Here is a 12,896-nt window from a genome sequence, read left to right as displayed (position 1 = left end):
TGTAAATTGCCTAGCACAGTATCTGGCAAAATAGTTTTAAAAAATTAAAAAGGAATTATTTTTCCTCTTAAAATAACAAAATTCAGTTTTAGTGTAAAGCTTTTAATGTATACATAAAAAATAAACAAAAACCAATTCAAACTTGGGAGACTTCATTCCTTTCCAAACCCTGCTGGCTAGCTAACTATATAGTGAACAGTAAACGTATTTTTACTTAAGTACTTCTGAGTCTGTTTCAGAGTTAAGAAACCCTAAGTGCTGCCCTCGCTGTACAGCTCAGCTGGCTGGAGCATCATCCCGAAGCACAGAGGTTGCTAGTTCGATCCTGGTCAGGGCACATACAGGAGCAGATTAATGTTCCTGTCTCTTCTCTCTCCCTCTCTCTCTAAAATCAATAAACATTAAAAAAAAAACCCTCAGTATTAGGAGTCAAGATGATTAACACATTTGAGATAATATTACAGTATCTTTTCCCTTTATCCAAGTTATATAAAATAGTGTTTATATAACACAATTATTATGAGGTATAATATATATTGTTTAAAATCAAGAATTCTGTACCAAGAAAGCTGATTCCATGGTGCAATACACTTTCATTCACTGGGTTTTATCGAGAGAAAAAAGAAGTCTTGACAGGACAGAAGCTGGAATTTTCCATGAGGCTAGAAAAACACCGACTGCTCTTCGCAGCCTGGCCAGCATACCCCCCTGGACCGAATCCTCTCAGGTGCCAGGAAAGCTAGAAAGATTTAAGTTAAAAGAAACTTTAAAGGGGAAAGGATAACTTGCCCATTGTCTTCTCCATTCGCATTTATAGAGCTCACCCCTCCAATTCCTGCAGTGGGGAAAAGAAACCAGCTCCTATGGAGGAAGGGGGAAGAAGCCTAACCAAGACACTCTTGCCCCATCCAGGGGGTTCAGAGCTATCTGGCAATTCCATAGCAAATACTAGGATACGAGATTTTTAACAAATATAACACTTAGGAATCTGATCCTTCACACATCTCATTCCCACACTAGAAGACCAGGGTGCCGAAGAGGAAAACCAGGTGCTCTCCTAACAATGAGGAGAGAAAAGAAGCCCAAGAGAAGATAACCACGTTAATAAATAAGTCCCAAAACTTTTATTTATGCACATTTTAAAAAAATTTTATTTAGAAAATTAAATTTAACAAGATGACATTAGTCAATAAGAGTACATATTTTTTAAAGGTTACTGTAGGGTTTCAAATTACTCAGTGTTCAAATTCCAGGTCAGCGTAGTAGCATAAGAACCAAAAATGTCTTCCCTTTCTCAGTTGCTTCCTAGGTACATACAGCCAAGGCTGCAATTCCCAGCAGGCTTACACCCTGAGACTCGGGCTTGGCTCCCTTAGCTAGAAAGCTGAGTGCTTTTGCAGGCTTTATCTGAATTCCACATCAAACATATAGGTAGGCAAGCTAGATATTAATATACCATTTTGTAAATAAGGAAACAAAGGCTGACAGAGGTTAAAAAACTTTTCAAGGCTTTTGGGGAACAGTATTAGACTTGCAAGTAGTCGATTTCTAGGGGACTGCCTACTTTGACCTAACAGGGACTCAAAACTTTTGCTTTTCCTGTTGTAGAAGGATATAATCAATTGACAGCACACACTGTCAAAAAAAAGCTCAGCACTGATGCTGCTACAAGCATTTAAAAAAAACACAAAGAATTTTTTAATATTAAAATATCTCAAGTGTTATAGGAAAAAATGTCCTTTTTATCTGAGAAAGAATAAAAGTGAAGTAAAAAGCATTAACCATAATATTAAAACATAATTGAAGATGGTTTTCTTTTTATTCTATTTCCATCTCAAGTACCCTTCTGAAAAAAGAAAAAAAATTTTTTTCTATCATCTCCTAATCTTCAGTTAAAGCTTCTAAGACCTAAGTTAGAGGTAAGTACTTCTTATGCTCAGTTCTCCTAGGAGGGTCCACCCCCATGCCTTTTACTCTAGCAGCAAGCTCAGCGGCTGACTGCTCTCAGCTTTTGGAAACTTAACATTCTGTAAAGAACGACTGACTTTCCTCACAAAAGTCATCAGTTTAATGCTCTTTTCACTGATGCAACAAATCAGAGAAAAAGTAAAATAATAAAATGCTAAGGATAATTTAGCAGACATGTTCAGATTTTGCTTTTCACAACAGCATTTGATTAGATAAAAAGAAATCTTTTGGAAATATCCAAAAAACCTACATGAAAATTTTTTAGTACATTCTTTATTCAGCAAATCTACTTAAGTGCCTCTTCTGTGCTAGACTAAATGTAACTATCTCAAAATTCATCAGCAGTCTCAGATCAGTTGATCAGATAAAGCAACTATCAATCAGTAGTTGATAGGTTTCACTGCAAAATAAAAATATAAAAACTTCTAAAAATATCTTAGTATATCAGCTATTAAAATTTTGTTTTGGTAACTGTTTCATTCAGAAGCTGACAATCATAAAAGAACATTAAAGTTACACTAGAGCCTGACCAGGCGATGGCGCAGTGGATAGAGCATTGGACTGGGATGCAGAGGACCCAGGTTCGAGACCCCAAGGTCGCCAGTTTAAGCGTGGGCTCATATGGTTTGAGCAAAGCTCACCAGCTTGGACCCAAGGTCGATGGCTTGAGCAAGGACTTACTGGGTCTGCTAAAGGCCCATGGTCAAGGCACATATGAGAAAGCAATCAATGAACAACTAAGGTGTCACAACGAAAAAATGATGATTGATGCTTCTCATCTCTTTCTGTTCCTGTCTGTCCCTATCTATTTCTCTCTCTGACTCTCTCTCTGTCTCTGTAAAAAAAAAATAAGTTACACTAGAGCCACTCTTTTTTATATTATAGAGCCTTTGTTCCACTCAGCCCTCATTCAGCCTTTCTCTATGTTGAGTGAAGTAGCAACAGGCTCTTTTTAAAAGTGAATATAACATCAAAAATACATTACTATTTGTGGGCATAACTAGATACAATGGTCTATAATCAAATGTTTTTTTAGGTTTACTTGTCCCTCATTAGTTGCAAAAATAAAATACATTTCTAGACCTGTGGTGTCACGTCTCTGCCAGTCATTCTTCAGTCAGATGGAGACAGGTAACCAAAACTCGTGTTTGCTCTGTGATGGCCTTGCAAATTTTCCACTACAAACCAAAGGCAGGTAAGTACCATTTCTTTAGTAAGCTTTCTAAGTGGTCTAGGTATAGCAAGTAGATAACTTCAGCAGGTTTTTAAATTTAGACAGAATAGGTATTGTGTGCAAATATACTTTTATAGAGATTACAATCCTCTGGACAGCCTCTGTTATTAGTTTATAAATAGTCCAGGCTATGTTACCAAAATCTATGGAGTTAGCAATCCTTGTTCTCAGTCTATGCTCAACTCTTGAAGCTCCCCTTTGGTGCCTTTCAACCCCCTCCCAAGTCTTTGTTGTTGGTCTTTAGGTCATTTTCTGGATTTATACCTCTAAACCTTAGAGACTGAATCATTTATTTGCCTGAAATGACATGAGTTTACAGAAGAGTCTACAGTTTCTAGACTGTTTTTTCATGAAGTCACAATATTTAAAAATGATTATGAATTCAAAACATATCTTTAAAATTACTAAAATAAAATCCAATGGTTGCCTTTTCCAAATGAGTAAGGAAGGGTCTGTCAGGATAGTACCACACTGTACTAAGTCTCTTAACTGCTACAATATTAGCTTTCCACAGACTGGTTCAGTTTATCATAACCATTTAAGCCATAACTTTAAAATGAAGTATTAAGTGAATATTCTCTTTTTAAAAACCCTAGTCCCAATGACAGTAGTGCCTATATAATACTGAGTTTTACCTTCTCCAGAAATAAAACAGATGTACTTTATTGCTGGCCCACAGACAATGTTGGCATATTTTGTCATTAAATTCCAAGTCCACCTCAAAATCAAAGAGAAATCAGCTTTATAAAATTCTAATTCTGTCCACAATACATCATAAATGCGAAACAAAAGAAATCAGAGAGGAATGGAACATCCAAGTGCTTAAAAAAATGTCAGTCATATAAACTAAAAATGGTTCTGTCTAAGGAACTAACAGGATTAGTTTTAAAAAAATGACTCAAAAGCTGAAAATTTTCTCAGTTGATGTTATGGTTCGAAGACTTGTGAGACAACAAAGTCCCGACAGACCCATTTGTGCGGCCTTATCTCTTTCCCTTTAAATCGCACATGAGCTCTGACCACGAGACTGGATCAAAATAACGAGGCTGATGAGAGCAAGTTTAGGACCTGTGTGGGGACAAGGAGAGGGTTACTTCAAAGAGCAAGAGTTTCTGCTGGTTGGCTCAATGGCCAAATTTTAGTGAAACTGGATTGTTCTCGTGTCTTTATGAATAAACAAGAAATTTCTAGGATTATTTAAAAAAAAATCTGAATACGGGTCATACTCGTGTGGTACCCAGTCAAGGAAGTACGACACCAGCTCCTGAAAGGCCATGCAGTGCAGCTTCCTGGGCCACTGGAATAAGGAAACTGTTGGTCATAAGATATCTAAGATATCTGAAGGGGGAAGGGCGGCAACAGCACTCCATTATTCTTATTGTGATCCTTTCCCAACTTTGTAGCAGTACAATTAAGAAGGAATCAAACAGAAGAGTCTGGGGCTTTCCCATGCTTTCTTCTGACATCAACATTCAAATCTGAGAGAGGTACACTTTCTAAAACTTAAGTTCTCCTGCGAGTAAAGAGGAATGTTTGGTATTTAGCTTCGAAAAGTATAAAACAAGTCAGAAAACTAAAAATAATTTATAGTAAGTCCAATTAAGTAGCTCCCTGCAATAAAGTGAAAAGACACAATGCCATAAAAATCTTGCTCGAAATACAAGCCATAGTCTCCTCTACCCATGAATTATTATTTCTACGACTGTGTTCAAAAGTATACAGGAATATACTGTACACTGATTCAAATGTAAGCGTACTGATTAGACATATCCACCTTAGCTCCTTAATTCCAAATATGAGAAACAACAAAAATCAAATCTCAGTTGTTTGCAAGCAAATACAAACATGGGGGGGGGGGTTAGACAAAGTATAATAGATATAATTCTGTTCATCACAATTCTAAATGTTGAGTCCTTTAAGGTAAAACCGATACACTATAACTCAAACTAATGAGCTGTTCCAAATAATGGGAAAACAAACAAACTAAACATTTTAATAGCAATGTCCAATAAAAATAAGAAAGATAAAATGCAAACAAACATCTTCCTTTCCCACCTAAAATCTATCCTCAGATCACAAGAAAGCAAACACGCAGTCAGCAGCACTATGCTGACCAGGTGCTTACTGTGGTTGGCAGGACCCAGCTGCGACGTTTGCTGTCACTTCCTGCCCTAAGCCAGCTGCTTTTCCCTCCCCTGAGCAGCTGAAGAGAAATGAGATGTTTCTCTTCAAAGGTGTTAAACATTTGGGTTGTGTGAGGGACAAATGGAAGCCTGACACCTAAGATGAATAACCACAGTGCGTTAGGCCAGCGGGAACTTTCACCATGTTAAAGCCAGCACGCTCACTGCTCACACGGTGTTCAGGCACACAAGGGCCAGGACCCCACAGAGGAGGTAACAAACTACGTCTTCCTTTTAATATTAACCTTTACCATTGGCCTTCAGGGATTTTCATAAATAAAGACTCGGAGAAAGAAAGGCTGGCGGGTTATGCTTTTAATACACTTGCCAGGGTCTTTGCTCTACCATATTTAACAGATTTCCACATCATCTCACTCTGTAAGAAGACAAGCCAAGGTTTACTGTGTTTCAAGAACTCACACTGACACCAAATGCATTATCATTACAGGTACTTTCTGGTTAGGCCTATTTTATCTGAACTAAGAATTTTTATTTTAAAATCCTGTCAGACACCCATTCGTAGGAAGTGTGGTATAGACACACCTCTAAGAATTCCAGTTCTGGAAGAATTTAATTAGCCTATTAAAATTTCCCTTCTGAAGGAAAAAGCTGGACTGGAGAAGGTGGTTCTCCGAGTAGGTTAATATTATACGTGGGCCACATGTATGTCAGTATCTAAAAAAGAGGAAAAGCATATAAAATTATTAGAATGAGCTACCAGCAGAAACGTTTGTGTGTGTGCCAGTAGCTCTAGCTGGTATTCTCCGAATTACCTGCTGTTACTACAAATGGAAGATTCTGTGTGGGGAAGGGGTGGCAGGGCCTTCCCCCACCCCCAGATGTTATTCTAGTTCTAACACCTGCAGGCAGCAGATGCAGTAAACAAGCAGTTGTTTGTAATGCAAATTCCAGGAACGGGGATGCCTCAGGGGTGCTCCCACCATAAGCCCAAACACAAATGGTCACCCAGCTCCTGACACCCCAAGTAAAAAACTATCACTGTGGATGTCAGTTATACAAACACTGGTTCTGCCAAGGACAGAGTTAGAGAGCAGAAGGCAGAAGTGTGGTTAGGGGGCGAAGGAGAGAGGCTGCCTTCCGGTTAAAGTGTTTTGGGTCTCAGACATGCTAAAAACAGCTGTTAGGTATTAAACACCGAAGATTGTAACTCACTTCTGTGGAACCTTAAAAAAAATTGGACATAGCCTTGTGGTTAAAACTGGAAAGCTTCTGAAATTGTGCAAACTGCAGAATACCTGTAAGAAAATTTACCTAAAGTAAGTATGTCCTAAAATTTAACAGAATAAAGAAAAACAGCAGATAACAGGGCAAAGTAACTCTTTCCTGACAACACCCCTCTCCTCCACTCTAGACCCACCAACATTTATTCTGGCCACAAATCTTTCCTCAACAATGAACGGCTGTTCAATTTACTGACCTCAAATTTTTAATACTTGCACTAACAACAAATACCTTCCATCCTCTATCAAAGTTTCAAAATGATTAATATATGGGGCTTGAGGGCAGAAGAAAAAGCTGGAGAAACGCTGAAGGCAGAAAATGCTGGTTGAAAGAGGAAGAGAAGCTTCATTTTCAATATTAGTGGGATCATTTATAAATACCAATAGATTGTTATTATACTGACTTTAAAATTGTTTTGAAAGAAGTAGCTGAACTAAGGAATAAATCCCACAGACTTATTAAGCATTAACTCTGCAAAACTGAAAAATATAAAATTGTTTTAGTGACTATTTTCTATTGTTTAACAAGTCAGAGACTATAATACAGATTTGACAGAAAGATCTGTTGTTCTAAAAAGCCTTTTAACAGAAATCTTCAATTATTCCTTATTTAAAACATATTCTCTATCCCTTCAAAAAAACCAACACAACAAAATATCCCAATTATAAAAAAAATATCTAATAGGTTTGTATGTTCAATTCAACAAATATAAAGTCACCTACAAATTTTAAAACCCAGAGAAGCAGTTATTTGAGGGTGATCTCTAAAAATTAAACTGCAATTATTTTTATTATTTCATTCACTTTTTAGGTAGAAAGAGATTCATATTTACCACACAAGCATCTCATTAAATATTTTAAAAACCTTTTAAAATAAAATGTGGAATTCCTACTACCTATAACAAGATCTCCAAGATCACTGATATTTTAGCTGTGATACGAAAATTAGAAAAATCTTATTCCCTACTTGAAAGGCCAAAGATCTTTTTGAAATCTGTGGAAAAAGAATTACAATAACTTCTAAATCACACACTGCCCACATAAAGTAGTTATATTTCACATACCTATGATTTCAAAAGTCAAATACTGTGAATAATCAGCATAAACACAAACACTCTTGTAAGTAGGAGCCATTCCTCTTTGCTATTTTGGTGAACCCAGATTCTGTTCACCCAAGTATTAATGACAGTTCTTTCCCTAGGTGTCTGTGACTGATTTTTTTTCACTGAGTAGAAGGACTGAGCTAATAAGGCAAAAATCACAGGTTCCTTTGTACGATCAGAATCTGACCCAGGAGGGCCTAGTAGACTGAAACTCTAATCCCCCAAACCAGACATACATGCTTCTCATTTTATTTTAGGTGGCAGAGGGAGAGGGAGACCAAGTGAAGGTAAATCTATTGATGGAGCAGTAAAAATCAATCCCCACCGCCACAGGATGGTTCTCAGGGGGGACCCCATCACCAGCACATCTAACGTTCACATACTACACAAGTTAACTTTTAGATGCTCTCTTAATATAAATGAGGATTCCCTTCAAAGCCAAGAGATATACCGTCTGGCACTCTTCACAGTGCTATATATATATATATCTGCATCATGCAGTGACAGTGCCACTGCCTTTTTAGAATGCTGAAAGTAAACTGAATCATGAGATAAAGACAATTTTCACAGGGTTATCATCAGGTGATACTTTTTCAACAACTAACAATAAAATCAGCTAATGCCAACTGGTTTTAAAGAAACATTGGTTAATATAATAAAAGGAGGACACTGTTTTAAATGCTGAAGTAGCATTCCAAATGTTCAGTTTCAAATAAGCCAAAGTATGTCTGATTCTAGGTAGCTTTGGACACTGAAAGCTATATAGTACTTGCCTAACTGAAAGGGTAAATCAATTTCTCCCTCTCATCAGCACAGAAAGCACAATACTCATAAAATTACAAATGTGTTGACTTAACTTCACTTGATTTCATGACAATTAGTGATCTGCTATTTATTAATCTTAACCAATAAGCCAAAGGCTAAAATTCCAAATCCAAGACATCAAAGTTAGCACTCTTAAGGCAGCCATTCCTCATAACAGGTCTTATTCAGCAATGACCAGTCATATATAATTAAAGCATTTCCAGTGTGTTTTAAAAAACCATTTTGCCAAAATACAAATTAATTTGCTTTTCAAAAAATAATCTGCAACAACAGCATGTTACTCACTGTTCTCGGAATGGGTGGAGAAAGAGATCCATTTGACATGTATGGGTCATTATTCATATTTGGCATCATTATGTACCCGGAATAACTCGAGTAGGAGGGTCCCTTGCTGTAGAGGCCTCCATCTGGATGCTTTCCTGAGAATCCAAAGAACGACTGATGATGCGCTGGCTTCTTTGCTATATCACTATTTTTTATCTGTTCTATGACAAATCAGACCTTACATAAAAGAGCTGTTTACAAAATACTGTAACTGAATTATTATGCTTTATTTTAGATTGACAGTATTTATTCTCTTAAATAAAATTAGCAGTGAACCAGATGTTTTAAAAACATGTGGTTCAATTTATTTCTACTACTGACTGGTGTTTTTACAAAAATCAGTGTTATCCATCTAACTTAATTTGTCCTAATACTAACAAACTGGACTAAAAAATAGACACATGAAAGAACACACACAAACCTAAAGCTATCATGTAAAGCTATTTACACATGTATACATTTATACACCTAAAGTTATGCTTTACCTCCCTTATAGTCAAACTCAAAAATCCTACCTGTGCTTCTAGATTTCTAAAAATTTCTAGATTTTACTTAAGGAGAGAGCTGTAATTAGCATATGGAAAACTACTCAAAGTTATGAAGGATTAACTCTAGGAGACTTATTTTATGTAATAATTTGTGTGTGTTCGGTATATACATTTTTTCTCTTTAATATGTCTAACAACTTTGAAGCTCAGAAAAAAGCCTGATAATACAGTTCTTTTCCCTTCTTCTCTGGGCTGACATATTATCCATACAAACACTTCGTTCTGGTCAGGCCAACTGTAAATAACTAAAGGAGAACAGAAAAGCAGACTGTCCAACAAGGAAAACCTACAGATTCCTTGGTTCTTTTAAAATTACACAGAGTTCTCCTGAAGTATTAAAATTATATGCAATTTTTAAAGTTTTGAGCAAGAATCAGAAATGGGGAGGAAGTCTATCAAATTTCATATTCATAGTTCCTAATTTCACAAATAAAGTTTTATATTAGATTCTGCTTTACTGAGCCATATTTAGTCTATGCATTCTCTGCCTGCCTTCTCACTGTAAGTAGTAACAGCAATTTAACAAACGAAAATCCATTTGAAACTATTCATGTTGGAAAATAAATTGGTTTAGACTGTCACTCTTTGTAACATGCAGGGGGAAAAATGCTAAAGATCTAAGCATTAAAAATTAGAGCTTTAGGTAAAGTGAGTTAAAGAGGAAAACTCATTATTTCCTCTTCCACAAAGAATGTGGAAACCAGCTGTAATCAAAAGACCCCTAGGTCATTCAAAAACAGTTTTTACATTACATAAATACACATCAGAGATAAGCATTAAGTTCCCTGGTTTTCTTTCCTATTTTGTTTAAATAGTGGGCATAGTCTTACCACATATGATCTCAGTTTTTTGGACTTAAAATAGAAAAACATACCTACATTCACAAATTGCACTTGCTTAATGATAAAATTGGGAGAAGTAGAATGAAATCTTACCGTCATCAGGGTGTTCTCTGGCCTTGTCATGGTAGGGCTCCTGAGAGGTTTGTGCTTGTCTGGCCACCTAACAACATGAATCCCCACCGCCAAAAGAAAGAAAATCACCTTAGAGTTTGTGACAACACTGATTTAAATGTATGTCTACTGACAATTTTGAAAAGGAGGGTTAGGTGCAATTCAATCACCTGTTTTATTAATCTAAGAGGTGGAAGCTAGGGTTGAGTACTGGGAAATCTTTTTCTTGTCAACATGTATTTTTCCGAATCATTATTATCTACACAGGACTAGAAAAAGTAAAAATAACAAGAGAAAAACAATAACAATATAGTCATCTTGGGAAAGACCCACATGCTGTTTTGGCTGCTGTTTGCTAAAATACAGGAAGGCTACTTGGATGCCTAATATGACAGGAGTTTTGAGTTAATGGGGTTGATCATTTTGATAGCTTCTTCAACCACTGTTCACTTCAATCAGAGATAATAATAAAAGCCTGCTGAAATAACACTTTGCAACTGAAGGTGACATTTCAAATAAAAACAAGCCAACCACTCACAAATGGGGGCTTAAAGCCACTGTCCCACGCCAGATCCAGCAGGAGTTCCACTCTTTATAACCTACCACGGCTGGAGGAGTGCAAGCTTAAAAGAGAAAAGTGAACCTCTCTGTGGTTAAAGAAAGGAAAATTTCAGAGGCAGGTTTTAGACATCTAAAAGGTAGCCCAGCTAATATCAATTCTGGTAACCACCATCCACCCAGGCTCAACCACGTGCAAATCAGTGGTATTACCCCCTTCACCCTTTTCCTTGGGGCTGCCCCATGACCATTTACCGCCATGAGACAAAGACTGAAAGAGCCATAATACCTGATGTCTGGGCTTCAAATGCCCCACCCTTCTCCCCAGAGCAAAAACATGCAGAAAATGTGAAATGGTGGCAAATTTAGTTATGGAATAAGGAAGGACAGCAATATAGATAGGAAGAAATAAACGCTCCTCTACAAATAGAGTTTGGCCTCTGAGTGTTTGGAATGTTATTTTGTTTTTTGGACATGTATCCCCCTCAACGATTATCCTCCTCAAGGACTATTCCCTACACACATAGTAACAAACCGTGTAAATGGGGTTGGGTGCACCCTACCTCCTACTACCACGTTCCCTTCAAACTGGCATAATGAGATGAAAGATTCAGAGGCTAAAAACACCCTTATATGTTCTTCGAACCCAGGCCCCCAGCTTTCCAAAATGTGTACTCACCCCTGCCATTGGGACAAAGAAGGTAACTCTGAGGTGTTCTTAAACGCGTCGTTTAAAACCCAGAATGCCCCCGCCCCCAAAACCACACGCTTTCTTTTTGGGGGCAGAAAGATGCCATTTAAGGAAAAAGGGTATACCCTCCAACTTTCTTTGGAGGGAAAAATCGTTGGTGAAATCATCTGAAAGTCAGAACTTTTCTACCGGATTTCCTCCAAAGTGTTTCCCAGCTGTTGAACTAGGGTGGCCAGTGGAGTGTAGGGTATCAGGGTTCATCCGCCGCCGCCGCCGCCACCCCCACTGAACCTCTCGCGCCTCGCGAAAATAGCCCTTCCGCGGGGTCCCGGCTTGCGGCTTTCTCCCGCCGGCACCCACGTGTCTCTATTTACTCTACTCGGGTTACCAGCGCTATCGCCCGCCACGGGCCAGGAGATCTGATAAAGCGCTTTCCAACCTCCCCTGAACGGGTGCCCTGGTTTCGCCCGCATCTTCAGACTGACTCGCCAGCCTTCTGTATAGATTTAAGACGTGAACCGGGCCAAACCAACCCTCCCAATAAGCGGATTTTGTTGTTGTTATTTATCTAACTGACGGGGCTTGGAGAAGACTGGTGCTGTAGGAATTGCTATGAAGGATGGCTCGGTTCAGCGCGCCTACGGCTCCGGGGCAGCGGACCCGACGCTGGATTGCAGCGCTCGCCAGGACTGAGCCCGCACCGCCCCCACCACCCGGCCGCGCGACCCCTTGGCCCGCCGGCTCCTGGCGAGCCCAGCTCAACGGCGGTTGGGCCGGCCCCGCCTGTTCTCGGCCCACGCCCGCCTCCCCTTCCTCTCCTCCTGTGGCTCTGCTTGTGTCTACCTAAGCCTTCGGTGGTTTAACGCATTTTTGCAGAGATATCTACCGAGATAGTGGGTGCACTTTGTTTTCCGTCCTACAGAAAAACTCAGTTCAGACATCCTCGCTTTAAAGCGTCGCACCTCTCAACGCCTATGAGAAAGAAGTCTGACGGCCAAACACCATGTACTAAAAGGCCAACTTCTCCTCCCGCAAACTAGCGGTTTAGCCATTGAACCCCAAACGGAATCACTTGGAATAAGTTTCCCTGCAGTCCTCCACCTCCCACCCGAGACGCGCGCGCACGCATGCACACACACACAAAGGAAGAATGTTGGCCAGGGGCTCATCCACCCCCCAGCAAATGAGGGACCTACGAGGGGCCGTCGCTGGGACTTCCAGGCGCCTTCCCTGCCTCCCTCGCTCCTGCTCTTTCCCGGGACCCGCCA

The 12,896-nt window shown here is 39.0% G+C and overlaps 1 protein-coding gene across 6 annotated transcripts in view; it reads right to left on the bottom strand.

Annotated features, from left to right (window-relative positions):
* The window catches only part of LEF1 (lymphoid enhancer binding factor 1), a 122,882-nt gene that overhangs the window by 108,574 nt on the left and 1,412 nt on the right, over positions 1-12,896 (bottom strand). For 4 of the 6 annotated variants that reach the window (XM_066280815.1, XM_066280813.1, XM_066280817.1 and 1 more), the window contains exons 2-3: positions 10,362-10,428; positions 8,840-8,973 (exon numbers count right to left, since the gene is read on the bottom strand). In XM_066280815.1, the coding sequence (XP_066136912.1) occupies positions 8,840-8,973; positions 10,362-10,428 (201 nt within the window). Of the gene's footprint in view, positions 1-8,839; positions 8,974-10,361; positions 10,429-11,616; positions 11,642-12,896 lie in introns of those variants that run through there. The other 2 variants (XM_066280819.1, XM_066280818.1) reach the window with 1 other exon arrangement.

The sequence above is a fragment of the Saccopteryx bilineata genome, chromosome 5, assembly GCF_036850765.1.
Source record: "Saccopteryx bilineata isolate mSacBil1 chromosome 5, mSacBil1_pri_phased_curated, whole genome shotgun sequence".
In the NCBI taxonomy this organism is placed as follows: Eukaryota; Metazoa; Chordata; class Mammalia; order Chiroptera; family Emballonuridae; genus Saccopteryx; species Saccopteryx bilineata.
Note: the sequence above shows the minus strand (reverse complement) of the source record. Positions and strands in the feature narration are given on the sequence as shown.